This window comes from Chionomys nivalis, chromosome 4 (assembly GCF_950005125.1).
Source record: "Chionomys nivalis chromosome 4, mChiNiv1.1, whole genome shotgun sequence".
In the NCBI taxonomy this organism is placed as follows: domain Eukaryota; kingdom Metazoa; phylum Chordata; class Mammalia; order Rodentia; family Cricetidae; genus Chionomys; species Chionomys nivalis.
Genome location: NC_080089.1, coordinates 47,297,447 through 47,323,982, shown reverse-complemented (window position 1 = coordinate 47,323,982; position 26,536 = coordinate 47,297,447). Strand labels below are relative to the sequence as shown.

Below are 26,536 nucleotides of genomic sequence, written 5' to 3'. Positions count from 1 at the left end.
ACCGTCATAGAGTCATACTCCACTTAAACATGGGGTGTTGTTCTGAGAAGTAGGAAGCTGGGTGATTCTGTCCCTGTGTGAACATCATAGCATGTGCTTATACAAACTAAGACAGATATGGCATTGCCAGATGACATTATCTTACAAGACCATCACTAGGAGCTGGCCGTTGTTGCCTGGAATGTGGTGTATGGCTGTAGTTCTCATATTTCATACAGCATGTGACAGTGCATGGTGAGCAGCTTGTCCTCATGGGGGTGAGAACTGGCAGGATTGATGGCTTTTCTTCATTTTCCCAAAGTATCTTCTGAACCTCTACATATTTCCAGTGTGCTGTAATCATAGCCATGATGTATATACAGGTATGTGGTCATATGCTTGGACGAATTGGCATAGATGTGAATAAACAAATACTATATGCATTTATATCTGTACATATAAGTTAAATATATGTATTATGTGTATGTCTAAACCTAAATATATATCTTTATACAAGGAGATATAGATATGGATTACTGATGTAGAATATTCCTTTACACTGTGTGAAGATGTGTCACTGTGATTGGTCTAATAAAGAGCTAAATGGCCAATGGCTAGGCAGAAAGAGGTTATGTGGAACTTCTGGGGACAGAGAAGGCTGAGAGGAAAAAAACTGGGGTCACCAGACAGATATAGAGGTAGTAAGACATGGAGGAGGAGAAGTAAAAGTCCATGAGTCACATGGCAACACAGATGAATAGAAATGGATTACTTTAAATTATAAGAGCTAGTGGGACAAGCCTAAGCTATTGGTTAGCTTTTATAATTCACAATAAGTCTCTGTATTATTTTTTGTGAGCTGGCAACTCAGAAAAATTTGTCTACATATGGTACCCAAGGTGGGGCTCGAATATCTAAACATAGGGCCTGAGAAAGCTAAGAAAAGTTTGAGCAAGAAGCCGGATACAGCTTCCTAGTCCTGCAGTCTCTCGGGTGGTCTGGTGCTCAGCAGCATAAGAGACATGTGCTGCCTATGGGCTGGAGCCAGTCGCCAGTGCCTTCCTGCTAGCACCATGGGCTAAGCTGAGTCATACTGCAGCTGACACGCGGTTTAAGATTTGTCTCACATGGTCAGAGATGCTGCAGGTGCTCAGTAAAGACAGATTCAGATGTAACCTCCAAACAGCTTACAGTGTGTTTTAAAAAATGGTGTAGGATTTTTAAAAGAAGAAAATGGGTATAGACAAATCATAAAAAGTAGTTTATAAAGTCTTTAAAGAGAGGATAAAATAATGTAAAAATGATAAGTCATATAAAGATAAAAAATACACAGGGTTTTCAGATACAATATGGTGTCTTGTTGACTTTGAATATTTGTATTGCTGATGATCGAATGACAGCTGCTAAGAGATATGGGGTTATAAGAGGAACTGCTGAATTAAACCAGCCTACATAGTTTAAGAATGCCTTAACTTTAAAATGGAAATCAGAAGATATATTGCCTTGGGGAAGAGGCAAAATATTTTTTTGCTTTTGTTTCTATAGAAAAAAAAGGCTGTAGGTTCCTTCAAGGTAGATAGAAATCAAGTTTATTGGGGAGACCTTGAAAATCCTGGCTATAGACATAAAGAAATAAACCTAGAAAAAAAAAACCCTCAAGACAGGTGATGTATATTTTACCTGCTTAAATGTAAAACAAAAGATCATTTTTGGCTGGCTTTTGTACAATTCACAGTCCATACTTGTGTTAATGCAGATGTGTATGTTACCTTTGAAAGTTTGTGTGTTTTCAGAGCAAGGGAACGAGACACGGGTGAAAATGAGTGTCCCAGGTGATCGAGTCTCTCAGAGCGCCTCTGCTGCAGTTTCCTCAGAGTTATACATCCAGAACAGCTTCAACACTGTTGGCTGAGATAGTCCAACTTCACAGACTATTCTAGCCAAAACTTCAGAAAAACCTCGTGCTTTCCCATTGTACAGAGTCTGAACAACAAATGTTACAGCTAGCTCTCCCAGGACATGACCATTATCCTAATTTTCTCAGGGCCCCCCAAAGATGCCACCACCACCAGACAACAAGAAGCAGTCTAGAGAACACAGCACTCATTTTCCCAAGAGATGGGGTGGGTGGTTTTTGGTCATTTGATGGGTTATGGATATTTGTCATAATTTAGGGGCTTGGTCACAAGTTGTTATTGGTCATAACTATGGAAAAGGCTAAACAAAGGAGATTAGGTTCAGGTATCTCTTTCTGAAGTGAAAAAGGAGGTTAGAGTATAAAAATGATTAGATAAAGGGTGTATTTTTGAGTCTACTTTTGAACAACCACTAGTATCAAATATTTACATCGGTATATTTTGTATATTGACACAAATTTATTTTTGTTATACCATACATATGTTTCTACTCTTGTTTAAGATATATTGTACCCATGCATCTCATTTAACAATGTAATGTAAATTTTCAGTCTTTGAAAATTATTATTACAAACTATTTGGGATAATAAAGAAATGCAGATTAGCATTTAGACACCTACAACAATCAAATGTGTAGTCAAGTTAAGTATGTTTTCAAGGTCAAATAGAGATATATTTTAGATAGACAGGTGGTCTTCAAACACTTCAAAGACTTACAGAATATGGAATTTAAAAGGATTTAATAACAAAGCTTTTCATGACAGTGAGACATGTCTGCTCCTGACAGTACCAATTTATTTAAAAGAGGATGACAGGCATCAAAGGACTTCCACATAGAGTTTGCTTTCATTTGTGTCAAGGTTAGACACTGGGCAAAGAAATTGCCCTTGCCTCAACTGCTGACAAAATGCTCTCCAGATTAGACAAACAGAACACAAAAGAAGACAACTGCCAAACTTTGACAAGACAAGGTAGGGAGTCCTTTAAAAATTCCTGCTTCACTGAAAAGTCTGTCAGATATTTTAGGCCTCTAGGCCAAAGATGGACACTCTCATATTACAGATGAGCCTTGGGTGAGTGTCCAGGCAGCCAACTGTTTCTGTCATTTCTATAGTTTGGAAGTTGTTTCCTCTGCATTTCTATAGTTTCAAAAGTTGTTTCCTCTGCACTTCCTGTTTATTCAGATAATGTTATATTCTTCTCAGGTCTCTGATGGGGTTGAAGACAAGATAGTTATAGTTATAATTTTCTTCATTACCAAATTCAAAAAAGAATTACTTGAAAATTATTCTTATTGCATTTAGTTTTGCTTTGTTGAAGTTAAAACTTTCCGTTTTTATTTGGACCATACCTGATAAATGTTTCTATTGTGCATAGTTTTACTGTGTTAGAGTTAAAAATTTCCCTTTCTATTTAGACAAAAAGGGGGAAAATGTTATGGACGCTTCCTTTACACTGTGTGAAGATGTGTCACTATGCTTGGTTTAATAAAGAGCTAAATGGTCAATAATAGGCTGGAAGAGGTTAGGCAGGACTTCTGGGGGACAGAGAAGACTCAGAGAGGGAAAAAAGTGGTGTCACAGAGGGAACAAGACATGTGAGAAAGGTAAAAGCCATGAGTCAAATGGCAATGTGTACATGAATAGAAATGGGTTAATTTAAAATTATAAGATCTAATGGGACAAGCTTAAGCTATAGACTGAGCTTTTATAGTTAATAATAAATTTCTGTATCATTTTTTATGAGCTGGTGGCCCAAAGAAAAATCCACCTACAAATTACCCTTCTGAAGAGCAAAGTGTACATCCATATTCAGTCCCATGCCCTGTGGTGCTAGAATGTCCCCTGACAGGTAGCTCTCTGTAGCTGCTTAGCATCTTTGGTGGCATGTCACCTATGCCCCTCACCTCTTTTGCCCCATGCAGGTTACAGTAGGATTGAGATCTGTAGCTGCTCTACTTGTGGTCCCAAGCTTTATTGAAATCGTTGGAATGTTTGATATTAACAATAGTTTAGAATTAAGGAGAGAAATTTACAGGCTCCTGAAATACTGCCAAGAACCAGCCATATAAATCTTAGGCAGACCTGTGGTACAGGGATTGCTTTTCTGTCTTCCTGAAGTTTCCGATACCTTTGCTACGGGGAGGTGAGGGACTATCGAACAGCCTGGATAGCCGAACGAAGCCCGAGGTGAGGCAAGCTCAGCCAGCTGTAAACATGCAAAGCCCGGTTGGAAGGAAGAAAAAGTGACAGCCAGTGGTACCCTGTTATCATGACCTCTCTTTAAGAGCAAACCTCAGAGAGTCCTTCCCATCTGTAGTGAACAAGTTGCTGCGATTGGCAGTTATGGCACTGTGCCTACAAATCGGAGGTCAGCTTTTGATCACCGAAGCCGTGCACCGACAAGTCTCTGGGTATCTCTAAACGGCGTGGGAGAATATGAGACCATGAAGAGGGTGCTCAGCCATAGGTGTGTATTTTCCAGTCTTTCTGTTTGGCTTGACAGGGGGGAAGGGGGGGGGCAAATGGAAGGACTGCAGACTAGCCAGGGCTTTGCTGCAAGGGAGTGTGAAATCATGTGGTACGGGTATAAACAAGCCTTAAAGTGGGAAAGAATGGCGCAGAGCCAGGTAGAAGAGCTAGAAAATATCACTGCTTCGTGTAGAGTAAGGATGAATGTTGATTCGTGTCAACTCTATGTGGCTAGTATGTGTACATACATGGAGATGTGCTGAGTTGAGGTCCTCTGCCTACCGTGACGCTAATAAAACATGTTTGAGGACCACTGTCAGAATTTAGCACTTTGCCTCATACTTTCAGGATTCTGGATTTTTATTTTACTTATTTATTTATTACAAAAAAACGGTAAGACGAAAACTTTGGCAACTCAACACTGAGTTTTTCAGAAATGTTTATTCTTGGGGGAAGAATTGCTGATTAACTATTGTGATATAAAAAGAAAAAAAAAAAACCTTGCCAGGCAGTGATGGCACACGCCTTTAATCTCAGCACTAGAGAGGTAGAGGCATACGAATCTCTGTAAGTTCAAGTCCAGCCTGGTCTACAGAGTGAATTCCACGACAACCAGAGCTACACAGAGAAACCCTGTCTCGAAAAACCAACAAATAAATAAGTAGCTAAAATATAGAAAATAAAGTAAAATCTGAGGTAGAAGGAAGCTGCCTTAAAAAGTTGGATAACTAAATTAGAGATCTATTTCTTGCTGGACATGGGAGAAAGACCCTCATCCGATCAGCACGAGTATGAAAGAATCTGGGGGGAGGAGGTTCTAGGCGCACATGATTGCTGACTTAACTTGGAAATGAGAAAAGTTTCCAGACCGGTTTTCACACAGCACCAAGACCTCTCCAGAGTCAGAAACTTCCAGTCTCTGTTTTGTTCCCTGCCCCAGGGAAAAACTCCCTATCTGATTTCCTGTGGTGACTGAGCAAAATCCCCACTCTGGAAATAACTGAGGAGCAAGCGAACTCTCAGTGGACTCCCTTCCGGCTTTCATTTAACGTGTGATGACTTCTCCCGTCCTCTTCACTCCTAGGACACTGCTCCCTCTGTTTCCAAATGCTTCAGCCCGGAAGCTGCTCCTGCTGGTGCTTTTTATCTTTGTTTTCTGGGTGGTCTTCATGGCTTCAAAGGACCACACAGAGGTAAGAATGGTTTTCTATTACATAATCTCCCAGGGAGGGTCAGAGCGTCTTTGCTCCAATGCTACTCTGAAAATGCAAGAAGTAAACCTGAAAAGCATGTCACTCCGGCAAGGCTAGGCAGTGTAAGAAGGGTCTCCGCTCTCTGTTCCCTTGTACAATGTATGTACATAGGTGAGTGCTGCTTCTTCAGTGGCGCTTGGCTTTGCCATCTGCCTCAAGATTATCTCTTTTTATGCCCGTAGAGGCTGTAATCCTACTATCCCTGTTTCAGTACTTTCCCTCTGTCATGGAGGTATTGCTATTTTTTTTTCTTCAGAGTCCACTTAGTGCTGCTCAGATTTCCCCTTTCTGCAGTTTATTTCACTTGATTTCCCATGTCACTCCACCTCTTTGCATTTCTCTTGCTCTGCTTGACTTCTTTTTTGCTGTACTTTCCCCTTGCTGCTCTACCGTAGAATTGATCAAAAATTCATTACATCCATTGATTGCTGTTTATCTTCACCACCATATGCTAGCCTTTAGGACAACAAGGATTTTGGTATGTACTTATTTGTTGCCACAATCCCAAGCCAGACACATATCAGATGCTAATAAATAACTTGTCAGTAACAAAGTAAAGATAGGTTTTTCAGTGATCTGACACAGGAGAGAATTAACCGTGACTTGAGAGAAAGCACTAGTAATGAGGAGGGAGGAAAGTCACCCAATTTAAGACAGATTTTGTAATCAAATGCCGGGGGTTTACATCTTGGCAATTACAGAGTCCAAAAGTACAAGCCAACCATAAAAGGGTGGAGAAAGGTATACCTGCTGCAATCAAGGAGGATGCTGGCATTATTTGCAAAACAATGTTCTCTCTGAATGAAGGGCATGTGAGGATCTTATTCGGGAAATGTATACTTAGTTAAACAGAAAAGTCTGTGCAGAAGCAGGCATATTCTTGGATTGCCCAGTTTTAAGATGGAAATTTCTGAGCATGCTCAGTGTACAGTCCTAGATCGTGTGTTCAAAAAGGAAAGATGGTGGGCATGAACACTTCTGGGCTTTCCCAGTTTAGCATTGCAATAAACCATATTTACTCCACATCACCTTTAAGAAAGAGTCAGATTGACTTGGTGACCCTGGTTGGTTCCTCATGAGCATCGACAAGGTGTTCTAGCTGACATGGAAATAAACAACTCTGCAAGTACATACAGCCTGTTTTTTTAAAAAGAAAGATTTATCCATTTATTATGTATACAGTGTTGTGCCTGCAGGCCAGAAGAGGACACCAAATCTCATTATAGATGGCTGTGAGCCACCATGTGGTTGCTGGAAATTGAACTCAGTCTCACACAGCCCCTTTTATTTTTTAATTTTTTAGGGAGGACTTTTTCTCCTCTGTAAGCAGAGGAGTTCTAATGGTGCCTCCTCCTACTGAGTGATGTGGAACAAACTTGTGATTCCAACACTCAGGAGGCCAAGGCAAGATCATGCCCTTGAGACTAGTCTGAGCTACATAATAAATCTGAGACCAGCCTTGACTACTATCCTAGTTAGGGTTTCTATTTTTGTGATGAGACACCATTACCATGGCAACTCTTATAAACAGTTAATTGAGGTGGTAGTTTACCATCATCATCATGGTGGAGAGCATGATGGTTTCCAGGTAGACATGGTGCTGGAAATATCTTGATCAGAAGGCAACAGGAACTGAACTGTAACACTGGAAGTAGCTTGAGTATAGACTAACTCAAAGCCTGCCCCCACAGTGACACATTTCCTACAATGAGGCCATACCCACTCTATTGGCTGAGGTTTCTGTCCTGCCCAGTCCTGCAGCTATTCAGTCCCAAAGAAACACACAGAGGTCTATGTTAATTATAAACTGGTTGGCCTATTAGTTCAGGCTTCTTATTATCTCTTACATCTTAAATTAGCCCATAATTCTTGTCTATGTTAGCCACGTGGCTTGGTACCTTTTATCAGTGAGGCATTCTCATCTTGTGTCCTCTGCATTTGGGTGACAACTGCAGACTGACTCTTTCCTCTTCCCAGAATTCTCCTGTTCTTGTCACCCTGCCTCTACTTCTTGCCTAGTTACTCCACCTATACTTCCTGCCTGGCTACTACCCAATCAGCATTTTATTGAATCAATACAATATAAGTGACAAGGATCTTATACCCTGTAAACATTAATCAGTTGTATTGCTTTAATAAAATGCTGATTGGCCAGTAGCCAGGCAGGAAGTAGAGGTGGGGTGATGAGAACAAGAGAATTCTGGGAAGAGGAAAGAGTCAGTCCACAGTCAACACAGAGGAAGCAAGAGAGCCAGCACAGGCTTTATAGCTGCATGTGTAGTATAAGAGATCATGCCCAAGTGGGCTGGTATCTTAAAGGCTATAGGCTGAAGGAGCTCCCACAGCACCACTCCAACAAAGCCCTACCTCCTAATAGTGTCACTCCCTTTGGGGGCCATTTTCTTTCAAACCACCACATTCCACTCCCTGGACCCCAAATATTTGTAGCCATATTATAATGCAAAAACACATTCAGTTCAACTTTAAAGTTTCTATAGTCTATAATAGCCTTGAACTTGTTTCAAAGTCCAAAGTCTCTTGGGAGACAAACGGCAATCTCTTAACTGTAATCCCTTGTAAAATTAAAATCAAAAAACAGATCATATACTTCCAACATATAATGGCACAGTATATATTACCATTCCAAAACATAGGGAAGGTAGCATAGTAAGGAAATACTGGACAAAAAAAGGACTGAAAACCAGCTGGGCAAACTCCAAAATCCACATCTCCATCTTATGTCAAAAGTCTCTTCAGATCTCCAACTCTGTTAAGCTTTGTTGACTACAACCCACTTCTTTCTCTTGGGCTGGTTCCAGTCTCAGTTAGTAGCTCTCAATGGAATTAATCTAAATCTCTTCTCTTTAGCCTTAGGTAGACTCTTCAGACAAAGGCAGAAAGCAGTCACATTCTTCACAAAAATGATCTCTAGGCAACATACTAAAATTCTTCTCTGATAAAAGCTCTTGAGCCGTCCCTGACAGTTCAAGTAACTTAGCACCACTGTCTTCCTTGCTCCTACTAGTAGGCCATTTAAGCAGTGCTTAAAGCATTCCATTGTTTTCCTAACCCAAAGTCGCAAAGTCCCAGTTCCTCCAAACAAAAACATGGTCAGACCTATCACATCAGTACTCCAGTTCCTGACACCAACGTTTGTCTTAGGGTTTATATTGCTGTGAAGAGACACCATAACCATGGAAACTCTTATAAAGGAAAACAGTTTGTTGAGGTGGTAGCTTACAGTTCAGAGGTTCAGTCCATTATCATCATGGTAGGGAGCATGGCAGTGTACAGGCAGACACAGTGCTGAAAACAGCTTGATAAGAAGGCAACAGGAAGTAAACTGTGACATTGGGAGTAGCTTGAGCATAGGAGAACTGCCCCACAGTGACACACTTCCTCTAGTAAGACCATACCTACTACAACAAAGTCACACCTCATAATTGTGCCACTCCCTTTGGACCATATTCTTTCAAACCACACAGCTACATAGTAAATTTGGGATCAGATTGGGGTACATAGCAAAACCTTATCTCAAAACAAAAGAACAAAATGGTCCCTTGAAGCATTAGTCAGGTTTCTCTAGAGAAACAGAACTTATAGAATCTATCTATCTATCTATCTATCTATCTATCTATCTATCTATCTATCTATCTATCTATCTCTCTATCTATCTATGGGATTTATTAGAATGGCTTATAGGCTTATTAGGCTGTGGTCCAGCTAGTCCAACAATGGCTGCTTACCAATGGAAGATCCAAGAATTTGGTAGTTGTCACTTCATCAGGCTGGATGTCTCAGCTGGTCTTCAGAATATGCTAGAATCAAGTCCCCCCTCTTCTACTTCACTGAGGGTGGTTATTTCCTACATCTCTCATTTTGCCACCTAGTTCTTATCCGCCTAGAGAAGTGTGCTCCTCCCCCGGGCCAAGCCTGTCAGCTGGCGTTCTTCTCTTGCCTGTAATCACTTGCTGTGGGCTGTTTGGACTCTCTTTATTTTAATTTCTATGTTGAAAATGGCAAAAGCCAAAACGAAAAGTCGACTACCTGAATGTATGTGTTTGCTTTTGTATCTTTTTCTCAATGTCAGGGTGGTCTGACTGATGATATGTATTAAGTATTGGTAAAACCCAACTTGGCAACTTTTTAAAATAACATTTATTTATAGCAACTTAATTATGCACACAAGTATACTTTAAATCTTAGCTTTCTTGTATCTCTTTTGGCAACTTTTTGGGACCTTCTGCAGTATGCTTGAGATTTCTGGTTTTGTTCTTAATTCCTTCTGTTTCCTTTTGGAACAATCCTTTATTCTAGAACAAAGAGTTTGCTACCTCAAACTCTTTAATCTAAATGCACTTATACAGGAAAATATATTTCATACCTATAACTTTTTATATATCTTTTTAAAAAATTCTATGGTCCCCTTTTGATCTTTCTAAACTTTTTTTGTTACAAAACTGAGAAAACGGTTTTAATAAAATTTAACTTTATATTCTGATGAAAACACAGGAAGCTGGAACACAGAAGGCATGAGTATTGTGTCTTAAATATCTAAGGGTTGGTGAAATACAATAGCGGTTTGGAGAAAGTTCTGTTCTCTTGAGAACAGATTTTGATGAATTATTTGCTAGGGATTTGAGTTCACTTGAAACAGGACTTAGAAACCAACCACCTTTAGGAAAGGGTATTGACCCTTCACTTGGGTCCACAAGGCAACCAAAAGTGGGGTGAAAACCTGGTATCCAGGAAGAGGACAAAACTTGAGAAGCAAGGAAAAGTGTTGAAGGTCAAGAGAGAGGCTGGAGAAAGTCAAACACAAAGTAGCCCTTCCTAAAGTGTTTTAATTCCAGACTGTGCTGCCTAGTTAGGTTTGCTCATCTGGGTATCACAACAGAGCTAAACACTTTGACAAATTCTTGGGGAGCAATCAATCATGCATGAAAGAGAGCTGCTTAGAATGTTAGGGATCAGTTCTTGCCACATTCCTTGTGCCATAGGTCCTGGGACATTGGCTGGGGGCAGTGTGGGAATGAAGAAAGAACAGACATACAGACACCATACAAAGGAAATGGGATCAGGTGGGCCTCTCTAACTGCTTGCATTACCAGTACTCTTACCACTGCAGCACAGCCTGGAACCTCAGCATGTTTAGTAGGTAAAACATGGAGGAGGGGTAGCTCATCTTAGGAGGTCTCTGTGGACCAGTTCTGCAAGCATCCAGGCAGAGGAAGCTGTGGTTGTTAGTCTTTGTACACACTCCTCAGTCATTCATAAACACTCAGACTCAGCCTCCCAAGGATACCTTTGTCATCCCTCTTGAGCTTGGCCCATATAGGTGATGGTTTTATCAATTACCATAGGTCAATTAGTTTTAGAGTTCTCTGCAGGCCAGGCTAAGCACATGTCAAAATGCCCATTCCATCAGGACTTTACTCATTCTGCATTCCCCCGCCCCACAGGTTCTTGGAGATAGCTCTCAAGGGAGTCCTAGCTTCAGAAAACAGAAGTAAAAGAAGCAAGATAAGATGCAAACCCAAAGTGTGATGAAGAACAGAGCGTAGAGAGAGAGCAGAGCAAAGAGGGAGTCGAAGGACCTCACTAGCATGCTTTAGAGTTCGAGCTTGTGTGGGTCACTCGAAAAGATGCCGGGAGCAGAAGCCACAGCCCCAACCTGCTGTCTTTTACAGACTGCTGATTTTTTTTCTCCCAGAGACCTCTATTCAGAGAAAGTCAGAATTCTCGACTTTACAGCAGAAGTGAGTTTTGGGATGAGCCAGTATGAAGCAGAATGGTGCTTCAGCCCAGGAATGACTAGAAAGAGGGGAATAGCACACACCCCAGTGTGGGCATGGGCTTCTCAAGAGGGAGTCCTCCCATATTCGGGCTGAAAGTTTGCTTGTCTAAATATAAGTTTTACAGTTCTTTTTTTGGGTATCAAGTTTAGATTTGATCCATTGCTAGAGGATTTCAGAATACTTAAACTGTAAAATGATGCCACTGCCTCTGGCATAATTAAAAAAACAAACTTGAAAAATACACAAAAATCACCATAATCTCCTTGGTGTCCCTTTACCTTGGTCAGGTCTTAAGGATGGAAATGTCTTTCTGTCACCCTGAAACTTCAATGGTCAGCAACCAAGACAGATTCTTTCTGATTTCCCAGATCTGCTCTGAGGCTTCCTGTGCCAGGTGTCTCCGAGATTGGGACAGAGTTTTCTCGCGGTCCCCTCAGTTCCTTACATGTTGTTGCGACTTGCTAGACCTGCTAATAACCTTCGCACACATTTTTACCCACCTAGTCCTTGTCCAGTTATCACGGCTCCACTGGTATATTACTGATTCCAACACTACTCGGTGTTCAAAGAAACTCCTGAGCAAGTTTCAGAGTGGCTAAAGGATTTTCTTTTCTTTTCTTTCTTTTTTTTTTTTTAAAGATTTATTTATTACATATGCAGTGTTCTGCCTGCGTGTATGCCTGTATGCCAGAAGAGGGCACCAGATCTCATTGTAGGTACCTGGGAGGCACCATGTGGTTGCTGGGAATTGAACTCAGGACCCCTGGAAGAGCAGTCAGTGCTCTTAACCTCTGAGCCATCTCTCCAGCCCCCTAAAGGATTTTCTAGAACCCTAGCAGTTGTAAAGCTATTGAATTAGTCTCAAGACAGGGCTTTCCCTTATAGGTTCAGCATCTGTTTCCAGCAAGGAGAAAAGTATACCTAGGATAAAGTGTCATTGCTCACAGCCCCTCCTAACAGGAACCCAGTAGCAAAAGTTCAAGGGCCTTCAAGCAAATGATCCTATCTGGGTCATTAATTTTGTAGTCAAAGGCAGTGAATTTGCATGTTGGTGAGTACAAAGCCATAAAGAAATAAGAGCGTAAATAAAGATTCATTTGTAGCAGACAAGGACAGTGCTGGACTTTTTGCAAAGCAATTGCTCTCTCTCAAAAAAAGCATGAAGGTTTTATATGGGAACCCTATACACATTCCTGTAGGAAAGCACAGGCGAGGCTGGCATATTTCTGAGCATGTTCAGTGTAAAGTCAGAGATCACGTGTGCAGAAAGGAAAGGGAGTGGATGAGCACGTGTTGCTATGCTTAGTTTAAGGCTCCCTTGAAGGTCAGAGAGTGAGGGAGATGATGTAGTTAGTAAAGTGCTTGTCACACAAACATGAGGACCTGGGTTTGGTTCCTCAAAACTCATTAAAAAAAAGAAGAAGAAGAAGCAGGGTGTGGCAACATGCTCTTGTAACCCCAGAGCTGGAGAAGACAGGAGGATGCCTAAGGCTTTCTGGCCAACCAGTTTAGCTGAATCTGTGTGTCCAGGCAGACAGAAAGACTGTTTCAAAGAATAAGGTGAAGAGCAATTGAGGAAGATCCTTGGCATTGCCTTCTGCCCTTCACTTGCACCTGCTTCTACATATATAGGCATACATGAACATATGCAGAATATTTACACACACACACACACACACACATGAGTCAAGAGTAACTTGGTGACTTTAGCTAGTGCACTGTCATTTCCTGATATGGTTTAGTTGGGGAAATAAAGGAAAGAAAGAACAGCTTTGAAGGCATAGGCATTCATTATCTTTTAATGGGGCTGTAGCTTCAGAAAGGGCCAGCTCATTGAGCAATTAATAAATTGATAGAAAATTTTATTGACTGTGGGAAGTGAAGATTTGGGGCTAATCAGGCACTGTATGTGAGGTTTGTAGAGCTTCATGGATGGTGATATCATTTATTGCGGAAAAGTAGGAGGAATAATATTGGAGGACAAAGGATAAATTTAGATATAAATGTTTACCTTTAGGGCCTTTTAAAGTCACCTAAGTAGAGATGTTCCGTTGATACCCAATTGAATATACAAGTCTGCAGTTGAGAAATGCATGATTTTTTAAAAAATTAATTTATTAAGGATTAGACTCTAATGCCAGTTTGGGGACATCTGAGACATGGTCACGGGGGAGCAGTAGAGTGACAATGAAGTGTCGTTAAGAATGAGGTAAAAAGTGAGCATGAAGTCAGATAATGGGTGATGACAGAGAAGCCACCACTGAGGAAGGGAGAGAACTCTCAAGACACTCGACTTGTGTGGAGAGTGGAGCGAGAGAAGAATAGAATAGTCGTTAAAGGAGAAGAAGGTGTTCACGTACTGGCGATACTTGAGGGCCAGTGGGATGGTTCAGGCAGAGTAAAGGGGCTTGCTGCCAAACCTGATGATGTGAGCTTCATCCCTAGGACCCATATGGAGGGAGGAGAGAACGGATTCCCAAAAGTTGTCTTCTGATCTCCGAGTATATGCTGCGGTACATGCCCTCCTCTCAAATAAACAAATGTAATAGAGGTACTTGGAGAGATTTAAATATTAAGGAAGTGATCACTAGAAGGAAGTATAAGTAGAAAAGAAAATGTACCATTATATTTAAGTTACGGTAGAGAATAGAAGCAGATTTCCAATAGGAGTATTGCTAGAGATCTAAAAGGGGAAGACACAAAGGCATGTAGGCACTGAAGGACCTACAGCTGTGGCTACTAACTATCTACCTGGAGAATGTCCGAATCTTTAGTGATGAAGATTAGGAGCCAAGTTCTTAAAAATTATTTGACTATTCAAAACAGGGTGAGAAAATAAAAGAGTGGGGGAAGATTACATAGTGACTGGTCTTATCAAGTAAGATGTATTGAGGAGCATGGAACAAATTCGGATCTTTGAAACAAAAGGTACACATCAACATTCAAGAACCAGCAACATTGCTATGTATGGACCACAAACTCTTCAGTAAAGAAATCAGGACAACAATCTCATGAGTAGAATTATCAAAACAATACCATAATTAGGGATATATTAAACTACACAGATAAAAGACCAGTACACCGAGAATTCTAGAACATAATGAAAGAAACTGAAGAAAATGAAGGGAGTAGAAACATAGAGGCACTCATAGGTTAAAATAGAGGCTGAAGTTTCCGAACGACCTGAAACCGTGAACAGACCCAATGCATTATCTATCAGAATTCCAAAGATACTTTAATAGACATATGAAAATCTATAAAAATTTGGAAGTATCATTAAAATCCTAGAACCATCCAAAATAACAAAATTGGAAACATTTAAGCATCTATTCTCAAAATTTACATCAAAATATCATCATCAATATAGAATAGGGAGCCAGGAACAAATCCATGCAATTATTGCCAATTGTTCTTTTATCAAAATGCCAAGAACACGCAGTGGAAGGAGTGCAGCCTAATAAATTGTGCGGGGGAACCTGGAAGTCCATGCACTAGAACGTAAGTGCCCCTCTCAGCGTCATGCGCAAGATTCATGCACAATGAAGCAAGGACTTAAAGGCAAGATTTAAAGCTATAGAACACTAGAAACAAGCAGGGGTAGTTTCTTGATATTGTTATTGGCAAATATTTTTGAATCGAACTCCAAAGGGATATGAAATCAGAGCAAAGCTAAGACAAATGGGATTGAAGCCTAAATCTATGCAGCCACGGAAACAATCTCCAGAATACCGAGTGGTATACAAAGTGGGGAAAATATTTGTAAGCTGTACATTGGATAAAAGCGTTCATAACTACATGTATGAGGAACTCAAAACTCAAAGGCAACAAAATAAGCCATGCTATGGAAAATGAAGAGGGCTGGAATAGATATCTTTCAAAGGAAAAAAATATAAATCCTCAACACAAGTAATCATCAGAGAGATATCAATTAGAACTTTGAGATATAGTTTGTGTCTGTTGAACTGGCCATTACACAAAGTCTAAAGGTAAGGGATGGCAAGGATGAGGCACAAAAGGCCTTGTGTACTGATAGTGAGAATACAAGTTAGCTCATGCATTATGGAAGACAGTATGAAGATTCCTTAAAAACTTAAAATAGAGGCAGCACGATGGTTAAGGGTATTTGCTGCTCTTGCAGAGGACCTGAACTAGGCTCCTGTCACTCACAGTAGACAATGCAATCAGTTGTAACTCAAGCTCCAAGGGATTCAACACTTCTGGCATTCAGGGGCACCTGTAATCATGTGTACATACACATAATTAAAAATAAAATACACCTTTCAAAATTAAAAATAGAATTACTATGTGATTCATCAGTTATACATTAGGTGATTTCCTAGCAGCCAAGGTCAGCCTAAACATCCATCAGCCTACATATCCCTTAAGTAATGAATGAACAAAAATATATGCTATATATTACACACACACACACACACACACACACACATACACACACGATTAAAAATAGGAGACATGCTAAGCGAAACAAGCCAGACCCAGAAAGACAAGTGCTGCCTTATCTCACTTGTAAGCGAAACCCTGAACTTAGATGTAGAAAGCAGGGACTACAGCCAGGATACGAATGTGTGTGAGGAGTTGGTGGCCAGAGGGCACCACAAATACATTCCACAGAGTCAGTTGTCTAGCAGGTGACGGATAACAATACCATATTATGTAACTTAAATTGTTAAGAAAGATTTTAAGTGTTCTCACAAGAAAGATAAATGTGAGATGTTAGCTTGATTTGATTATCTCTCAACATACACACATGTCAAAACCTCACCTTATACACATGCCTTTTGTCAATTAAAAACAATTATTTTTGAAGTGTTTTTGCTATCTTAGTAAACTTAAAGCAATCAATCCTCATCTTTCTCTCTCTATGAAACCATTCTTACTGTCGCAGGCAGGTTTGTTTCAATCTCTTTTCTGCACCCATGGGTCTTTGTATATTTGCTAACTTGTGTCCGATAAGGTAAGGTCACACGCTAGGTATTTTCTGTGCATTTGGTTTGCTGTGAAATTGTGGTAAACAGCGTGTTGGTATCTTCTTTTTGTAATGTATTGGCAATAATTAGTTGCACTATTATTGAGATCAATTGAAATAGTACAGTATCTTTATTATAATAGCCAGTATAGTAAACCTATTTTAGTAAACATTTTAAAAATTGCTTTTTGCCTTTTAAAATTTAGTGCGTTTGTGCATGCCACAGCACGCATGTGGAGGTCAGAGACCAGCTTATGGGAGGCAGTTCTCCCGTACACATTAGGTTGTGGGGACTGAACTCAGTCATCAGGCTTGGGAGCAAATGCCTTTATCTGCTGAGCCATCTTGTTAGTTCCAAGATACCCATGAGCGAATCTAAATGACCAAAAGAATAAAGTATTTTAAAATAGAATTTAGTATTTAGAAAATGAAACCATGAAGGAACCGTCAAAGATTAGAAACAAATCACAAAAGAATTGTTCAAAGCTTCAAATATGAATATTACATTTTTCTAAAAATGTCAAGCAACTTTAGACAAGAACAATATTTTCTGTAAAACTGAGAGATTGAGAGACTGCCATTGGCAAGAGAGTGGGAAAAGGTACTAGCTCACAAACTGGACCACCTGAGTTCAATCTCTGAAATCTGCTTGAAAGAGGAATGAGGGGACAGACCCCACGGACTTGTCTTCTGACCACCACATGCCCTGTGCCTCAATCACTTCTCATACACACACAATTATACTATCTTTAAAATGACAACTCTACCCTAAACCAAACCCTGAAGAGACTGCATGTTAAAATGCCTATCATATGACAATCTTATATCAACCGAGAAATAAAAAATTAAAATTTAAATGAAAAAATTAGATGAAGAAAATAGACAATTTAAAAGAGGAAATAGATCAGCAAAACAACATTTAAATAAAAATGAATTTGAAACATGCTGATATTAGTTAGAAGTATCATTTTGTACAGTAGCAAAATTCCAACTTACTTCATTTGTTAAATCTTCAAGTAGTTGTGTTGACAACACTCCACAATTATTCAAAAATATTTAAACTGATGGATTTGGGGAGGGAGGTTTCGTCTTTGAGACATGTGAGGATAAGCCCCTTCGCTGACTGAGCACACAGCCATCCAAAGTCATCAAAGATGGAGGCTGCCTGGTTCTTTCAACTGGGGAGCTATCTAATTCAATGATATACGTGATGGCATACAATTATTTTTTACACAATTACTTTGTACCAGAACTATTTGAAAACAGATTAACTAACACATTGAGACTACTAAAAAGCAGAACTCAAATGATCCAGTGGACAAAAACAGTGGCTTTCTGACCCTGGCCCCTCTGTGCCATTTTAATATGCTGTCACAAGACCCTCTGTAAGCAGGGGAGTCTCCCAAGACCTGAAAGAATCAAAACTTGGGGTCCTGTTTGCTTTCCATTAATCCATCATTCAGATGCTTACAGCAGCATTTATTGACTGGTAAGTAAATGTTTCACTCAACTAAATCTCTTGGCCTTCTAGAAAGGGCCATTCACTGTAATCCTTCTGATTTGTTTGCTATGACGACCAATGAGACAGGTATAGCATGAAAGTTAACCTTTTATGTTGCTGGTGACAATTTAAAATTACCATAGGACATACTTGACAACCGGGCGTGGTGACTCACACCTTTATCCTGGAAAAAGAGGCAGGTAGATCTCTGTGAGTTAGAGGCCAGTCTGGTCTACAAAGTGAGTACCAGGACAGCCAAGGCTACACAGAGAAACCCTGCCTCAGTAAAAAGAAGGAACATATTTGGCAGTCAAAAATGTCACCTTCGTTGACTGGCTGGTACTTACTTCAGTGACATGTGATTGTACAATTTCATTCCCAGGAACCTACCATAAAAGATGTAATGCTGGACATGAAAAACTGGAGAATGTCCAAGTGTGGTATAAAATCATAATAATTAAATATTCTGACTGTTTAATGTCATAGGGCCCATGGCCCAAGGTGCTTTCTTGATGGGCTACAACAAACTCAATAAAAATAAAGATCACAAAAATTATTTAGCAAGCTTTAAAAGTTAAAGTATATAGTATAGTTGCTAAAGCTGCTAGAACTGTATTTGGTAAAATTGCAACTTGGTAAAAATGCGAACGAGTGGTAAGAGATGCAATACTGTAAAATAAAATTGAGGCGAGAATATAATTTTAAATATTTGCTTTGTTTTCCAGATTTTGTATAATACGGTGAGATGATTTTCATAAGGAAGAGATAGATGAAGGGATGGCAAGGTGAAAAATCCTAGGTCCAACAGTGAAACCCATATTTATTATACCTACTTAGTTTTAAGCCAATGAATGATTCCGAAGGAAAGCCTCTGCCAGCAGCAGTAGACACACTATGTGGAAATCAATTCCTCTCGTTCCCTAACTGAAAGCGAATTAGAATTGATTTCTAGCCAGTAATCTCATCATACTGAAAGGCATACAACGGGTCATACTAATCTATATTGGAAGCACGCTTTCTTAACTGCGGTTAGTAAATGTGTTCTTTTCAATACTTCAGTTTTTGTTTCACTTTAACAACCCCATCACTCTGAGACGATGGCACATCTTCAAGGGGTTCTTCCACCCGGAAGGGCTTCAGAACGCATCAACCTCATCAGCAGAGGCAGAGCTGATGGTCCTGGAGATCCTGGAGAAGTTAAACCAACAGATCCCACCCAGACCCTTCACCGACCTTAGCACCACCACCAGCGCCAAAGAGAGCACCATCACCATCTTCAACCCCCGAGACACATACTCTGTAGGCGACCAACTGGATGTCCTGCTGGTAGCCAAGGACTACTCTGGTCGCAGGAAGGAATATGGTGGGGACTTCCTGAGGGCCAGGATATCCTCCCCAGCTCTGAAGGCTGGAGCTTCTGGAAAGGTGACAGACTTCAACAATGGCACCTACCTGGTCAGCTTCACTCTGTTCTGGGAGGGCCCCGTCTCCCTGTCTATTCTTCTCATGCATCCCAGTGAAGGGGTGTCAGCTCTCTGGAGGGCACGGAACCAAGGCTATGATAGGATAATCTTCACTGGCCAGTTTCTTAATGGCACTGCCCCTGTCTTCACTAAATGCGGCCTGACCTTAAACACAAATGGTGAGCAGTGTCAGTACCTGGATGCACGGGATCATGAAGCCTTCTACTGCTTGAAGCCTCCACACGTTCCCTGTGAGGCCCTGACCCATATGAAAACCAGTAATAATAATGTCTCCTACCTCAGCCTTCAGGAACAGTTCCTTTTCCGGAGGTAAACAGGGCTTCAAATTCATTAAGGGCTACCAAAAGGTAGACTTTGAATCTGACCAAACCATTGAGTACATTAACTTTGACTAATCAAATTGTCATGTCTGTGTTGCCTAAGTTACAGTTAGGTCCATCCTTCAGAGGTAGCTCAGCTGCCATTCTGGGTTACCTCTGGTACCCTTGGCTGAAAGGAATACAGCCATAACGTGCCTTTCACAGTGTGTCCATCTTGTTTTCCACGGTGCATGATAATTCCAAATTCAGTAATTCTTTCTGATGCACCAGCATTGTCTATAATGTATTCATAAAATATTGTCCCATGTACTATTAATTAAATGAGTAGAATCATTACTCAGTTTACTCTGCCCTTTGATCCAACCAACCATTAGATCCTATAAATTGTACCTCTGAACTATGTCCTGAAGCCTACTCATGTCTGTCCATCCCTGTTGCCTCTCTCTCGGATGAGCTCTCCTCAGATTTCAGTCAGACTGTGTCAGCGATCTTGGGGGCTGCTCTCTGGGTTCTCACTCGTGTTTCTAAAACGCACATATATATGTATGTATTACATATATTATTATGTTAATAATATATAATATAATATATAATATACTAATATCTATGAACTCTTCTTTGCCTAAAATCACTGTGAGGCTGCACAGCTCTAAAGATGAGCTCAGACTCTAAGCTGTTTCCAGGCTACTTCTTTCACTTCCATGCTGGTTTCCTCTCTGCCAACCAAGGTGAACATTTATTTCACCATTGCATTTCCAAGCCTTGGGTCAGCTGCTGCTGTCTCCAGGAAGTGCTCCGTGTCACAGGGAGGACTAGGCCTGTGTTCCCATTGCAAGCTGTTCTTTCCTAACATGACATTATACCGTTCACATTGTGAGAAGCAGGGTTGTGAGCATATGCTTGCCATGTCTGAACATCATTCGTTCAGCCACTCCATAAGTAGCACTTTCTACATCCCACGCTGAGTTCTAGGGAATGGTCATTCTTGCAAGACAGGAACAAATAAGTGAATCTGTAGCAGGCCACCCAAAGGTATCACTGACACTATTTTAAATACTAATAGGGCCAGACACTACTCCCATCTCACTTTCTCTCTGAGATTATGTTTCCTCTTCAACTTCTTCTTGAAACCTCTGCTTCACCTTCAACTTGTTTTTCTCATCAAGGTAAAAAAAAAAAATCCCTTTATGTAATTATTTTGGTCAAAGAGGTTGGTCTTTTCCAAATAAAAATTTTACTAGTAAGTAATAAAATAAGGCCTGTCTAGAGCAGCAACCCAAAGGAAGTAAAGGGTTGAGTCATGTGGGCATGGGGGAAATACAATTGTCAAGATGTCAAGAGAAGGAGGGGGGTCTGGGGCAAGAGCATGCTGAGGGCTTCAGGAACTGTCGACAGGGCAGGCAGAACCTCAGAAGTCATCTGTGGGCCACAGGCCTAGTTCAGTGACATTAAGAGGGTCTCAGTGACTGTGCTGACTGAATAAAAGAACAAGTCATAAGCGACCTGAAAATGACAGAATAGATCTTTTTTTTCCCTCTCAGGAACGTGAATGTTTGTCCTTTAAGCCAGGTCTGAATAGTTCCCAGGCTGAGCTGGTGACTCATTTTCAGAACCTGCAGGTCCACATTCTGGGAACTACTGCTGTTGGAAGGCCTGGTTTTCATACGTGTCCAGCAGAGTGAACTGGACAGGCTAGAGCTCTGGAAATTCACATTCACATGTGAAAATGAACTCTTTCTCTTTCCAAGACTCCTTTTCTCCCCTCCTTCACCTTCAGTTGCTTTCTCCTCAAATGCATGGGGAAACCCACACCTTTATCTTCTGAGTAACAGGGCCTTTTTAAGTTTTTGTTCATTTGTTTGTTTGGTTTGGTTTTTTGAGATAGGGTTTCTCTGTAGCTTTGGAGCCTGTCCTGGAATTCACTCTATAGACCAGACTGGCCTTGAACCTACAGAGATTTGCCTGCCTCTCCTCCTGAGTTCTGGGATTAAAGGCTCTCAAACATTTTTTTTTAATTTGAAAAAAAAAAAAAAGATCATTGATGGGACTGGAGAGATGGTTTAGTGGTTAAGAGCGCTTCATGCTCTTCAGAGGATCTGGGTTCACATCTCAGCACCCACATGGTGGCTCACCACCATCTAGAACTCCAGATCCAGCGATCCAGTGTTATCTTCTGGCCTCCATGGGCACAGATATACAAGTAGGCAAAGCAGCCCCACACATTAAAATAAATAAAAATTAAAAGTTACAAACAGAAAATGAAAAAGGAAAAAACATAGGACTAGATCTTTTTTTTTTTTTGTTTTGACTGTCTCAGAACCATCTCTTATTCTCAGAGTCAGGAGTCATTTGTATATAATTCCTGTCTTCCTCACTGGCTTCATCTCCACTTCTCTTAAGGCAGACTTCATTAGGCCTGGATAGGAAGACCCATCCTGGCACAGCCTCCTGCCTATGTCTCAGAATATCCAAAGTTCCCCAGTGGCTGCAAACCTGTATGCAACATTAGAGGCATTTTTCTAAAATGTAATGCTTGCACAGATAATTATTTAAAAAGACTTATTGAAGTGAATACATTTATACAAACAACATATATTTTAACGCTAATTTTAAGACTCGATCAAATTTGGCCTTTGGAACCAAATTGACAAAGTGTCCAGGTCTTGTTCTCTTACTTTTCCTTATTATATTTGACCTCACTTGGGCTAGATGAAAGATAATAAATGCTAGATTGTAATACGCATTATTCTCACTTGACCCAAAAACCCCTTTCTTGGGATCTGAACAATCCTCTCTCGGTGTTGGACAAAGTCCCCTTTGTCTTCCTTGGAGGTTTCTGCAACGCTGCTTCTGCAATTCCAACCTTCCCTCTGCTCTGGCTCCGGACAATGCCACCCTCCACCAGCTAGAATTCATCCTTTATCAAGTGAATTTAATTCATGAGATACAGTCACCAGCTGAAGTTGTAGAATTGATACTTGGAGGCGGTGTTTACTAGGCTAGACATCTGAAATACTGGGGCAAAGCAGAGTGACCTTATTTCTATTCTCAAGGAGCTATCAGACCATGGAAAGCAGATTCCCAGTGGAGTTGAGAAGGTGAAGAGGAGGTGAGAGTGAAGCCAGAGAGGTTTATATGTTTAGGAGGTTCTATGTGGCCTGATCTTTATTCTATAGACTGTTGAGGGAAAGTCATATAGAGGTTTTGTATAGGGTAATGAAATAGGCTGGACTTAACCAAAGGACCAATACAGTGATATAACAGCCTAGGTTAGTGTTGTCAAAGTGATGTCCTTGGACCAGTAGCTTCAGCTTCACCCAAGAAGTAAAAGAAACAAGTTCGTGAACTGAATTAGAAATTCTGAGAGTGAGGCTCTTCAATTGGAGAAACACTATCCAAGAAAAAGTTTGATGAGGCCCTGGATTACTAGAGGTGGCAAAGGGAAAGAAGATAACTGGCATTAGATAATCATACAGGAGTGCCCAACCCTGGGACAGTGTGACACGGTGTTGTGGTCTACAAATATATTGGGTCACGTTTCTATCTTGGGATTCACGAAGCATCAGGTGGGTCATGCCTGAGGGCTAAAGTTAGAGGCTGAGTAGACAGACAGACAGACAGACAGATAGACAGATAGACAGATACATAGATAAATTTGGTTGATTGCAAATACATAAGTGACACCATGGATTTGCAGATTTCCCCACCATTAGCAGAGAAACCATTTTCTAAAATATTGGTTCATCAATTTCATCAGAACATCTTAAGTGTATCAATATAACAACAACAACCTCTCATTGAGAATTAAGAATTTTTTAAGACTGACTCTTAAAGATCTGGACAGATGTTAGACTAACTTATTCTCCCATTTCTTGAAGGGTCAACATGGCGGTTGAAATGGTGAAGAGTTTGACCATCACAGTCTTGCCGGGTAACAGTAAGTCCCGTGAGCTCTTGACACTGTATTCACAACTTGCTAACAGAAACAACTGTCTTACTTTGTGACACCTTTGTTCTCCCTTAAACACTGAGCTCTGATTTTCTGAGACAGATGAGCTACCCTGGATTCTAAAGAAGGGATTTTATGCTTGAAAAATATTTTTTAAATTTCTAAACAGATTTATTTTACTGTATGTGTTTTATTATTTGAGATTTATTTTTGTGTTCTGTGCATTGGTATCTCACCTGCATGTGTGTCTGTGTAAGTAGTGTTCAGACAGTTGTGAACTGCCATGTGGGTGCTAGGAGTTGAATCCATGTCCTCTGGAAGAGATGGCAGTGCACTTGACCGCTGAGCCATTTCTCCAGCCCTATTTTGTGTGTTTCCCCTGCATATATGCGTGTGTATCAGGTGTGTGCAATACCAGAAGAAATCAGAAGAGGACATCGGATCTCTTGAAACTAGAAGATGAATTTGTGCTGTCTTGTGGTTGTTGGAATTGAACCCATGTCTTCTGCAAAAGAATCAAATGTCCTCAACCACTTAAAATATTTTCATAGCAGTTTTCATCATGAATAAGATATATAAATCTAGGGAATTGTAGCCGCCCCACTCAAAATGTCCAGACTCTGTGTATTTGCCATAAAGGCTATCCTCCAAAGTCAACAGTTGGGTTCTGGTACTGTGCTAAAATATTTCCAAAGAACTGGAAAACTTCAGGCCATTTCTCCCCTGGATTCTAGTTTTCCTTTTAGTCAAATCACACCCCTTAAGATTCTATGAGCTAGCAATTTCTATGGCTCACCTGTCTAACACGTGGACTTCTGTGGCTCGTACAAAGTTAACTTATAAAGTGTTGCTGTTGCCCTGGAATTTAAGTGAATTTCAGTAACATTAATGACTTCCATACTGGTCAACATATAGACTTTGACCCATTACCCCCTCTTCATGTGTTCAGCAAAGGTCCAACAAGGGAGGACTTACAGTTTAGAATTAACTGTGCTAAACCCAGGGGAGAGCATAGATGGAAATAAACCATGGATCTGGATCTGCTACCACGCTCTCTACTTGGGCACCACTAGCCCTGACCAATTTTTGTATGAAAGAAAGTCCTAAGACTTTTGAGGCAACTCCAGTTGTCACCGCAGAGGAGATCACATCATATTTCTTGCCTAGACTGCAATTCTACTAAAATCAGCAAGTTTCTCACAAAATAATGCCAGGCTATGGTTGTTGGCATTATCACCATCATCACATTAGTGATGATTAGAGTCACTAACATATCTGCTATATGTAATCCAGTGTGAATAAACGTAAGTCCCTAACTTATTCCCTCTGCCCCAAAGATGGAAGCAGATGATGAAAATGTGCTTTTCAGGTGTGAGTATTAAAGCTGCCTATTCTAGTTTCACCTGCTGCTGTGACAGATGCTATGACCAAAAGCAACTTAGGGGAGGAAGTTCATCTGGCTTAGACCTCTAGGTTCCAGCCCATCTTTGAACGAGCGTAGGAATTCAAGCAGAAACCCAAATCAGGGCTGCTTAATATTTCACAAAGAATTACCCCTGGGCTAAAGAACTCAGTTCTCAACCAAAGAGGTTCAGCAAGAACTATGGAGAAATCTGCTTGCTTGCTTGGACACAGGCTTCTGCTCAGCTAGATTTCTTCTACAGCCCAGGGCCATCTGTCCAGGGAAATGGTGGCACCCACGCGCTGGTCCCTCCTACATCACTTAATAATCAAGGCAATCCTAGACAGACATGCCCACAGGCCAAAATGATCCTGGTGACTCCTTAGTTGGGACTCCCCTTCTCAGGCGATTTTATTCTGTGTCAAGTTGGCAGTCAAAGCTAAGTAGTGCACCTACCTGGGTGGACCATTTAGTATGAGTTGAGGAGGCCGGCCTCAGCTATGTCAGTAGTACAGTGTGAAGAACAAGGAGACCATGACTCTGTTTGTCTGCAGAAGACAGACCTCAGTGAGAATATTATCTTTAGTCTTAGACACAATGGAATATTTAAAGTGTTATTACTTTTAAACAGAGGACGTAATTTGGACACAGATAGTGTAGGGCTCTCATTTCCCAAGTGTGTCTAACTCTTTCATAAGCTAACAGCTTGAGAATAAGGAGACATGAAATTTCACCAAGGCCAGTGTCATTGTTAAAATATCCGTCTGGACAATTGAGCCCTGTTTACACTTTCTTCCCAACTTCAGTTTGCTGTCTTACCTCTGAAAGGCTCTGGGGACGAGGTAGATCCCAAGGAAACACTGCAAAGACTCGGGAAAAATAGATTCCTGCTCTAAGAGCAAGTACCTAGTGAGAACTTTTTATTCATCCCTTTAAGATGATTTCATTAAATAAATATTTGTGGACGCAAGGGAGGCAGACATAGAGTATAAAGCAAAGATAGAAGAGAAAGAGGATGGGGGCGTATTTTAAATATCTAAAATATTTTGTGGTAATAAAAATGACTGAGTCTGGGATTTTTGATTTTTATTGCTAGGGAATGAAACGAAGAAAAAGAAATGTCAAGTTGGAATGAAGACTCCTTTCCCCAGTGGCTATACTTTCAAAGGGAGGTGGATCTCGACATTTTGTGAACAGAAGGAGTTCAGTAACATAAACGACATAAATAACTGCTTGACCAGAAAACTGATTTACCTCATGGGTGATTCCACACTGCGCCAATGGGTGTACTACTTAAGCAACGTTGTGAAAAGTATGTCTTATTTTTAGTTTGAAATTGGTCAACTGTTAAGGAGTTTTTTTTAAAATAATCATAATCAGAATTCTTTGTTTTCTTCTGATCTTTATTTTATTATTGCTTTCAATTTGGCAAACTTCTGGCTTTAAGTTGGTTTCATTTTTACAAAGGGTTTATTA

At 40.5% G+C, this 26,536-nt stretch overlaps 2 protein-coding genes across 6 annotated transcripts in view; one reads left to right on the top strand and one right to left on the bottom strand.

Annotated features, from left to right (window-relative positions):
• The window catches only part of Nxpe4 (neurexophilin and PC-esterase domain family member 4), a 292,750-nt gene that overhangs the window by 64,405 nt on the left and 201,809 nt on the right, over positions 1-26,536 (bottom strand). The window contains exon 1 of one of the 5 annotated variants that reach the window (XM_057767688.1): positions 9,366-9,503. The exons of the other annotated variants lie outside the window; for them this stretch is intronic. The gene's annotated coding sequence lies outside the window, so the exon portion shown is untranslated. Of the gene's footprint in view, positions 1-9,365; positions 9,504-26,536 lie in introns of those variants that run through there. 5 annotated transcript variants of the gene reach the window in all.
• Positions 1-26,536, top strand: part of Nxpe2 (neurexophilin and PC-esterase domain family member 2) — a 41,387-nt gene that overhangs the window by 13,561 nt on the left and 1,290 nt on the right. The window contains exons 2-5 of the mRNA XM_057767690.1: positions 5,451-5,559; positions 18,965-19,698; positions 23,588-23,655; positions 26,157-26,372. Of these exons, the coding sequence (XP_057623673.1) occupies positions 5,451-5,559; positions 18,965-19,698; positions 23,588-23,655; positions 26,157-26,372 (1,127 nt within the window). The remainder of the gene's footprint in view (positions 1-5,450; positions 5,560-18,964; positions 19,699-23,587; positions 23,656-26,156; positions 26,373-26,536) is intronic.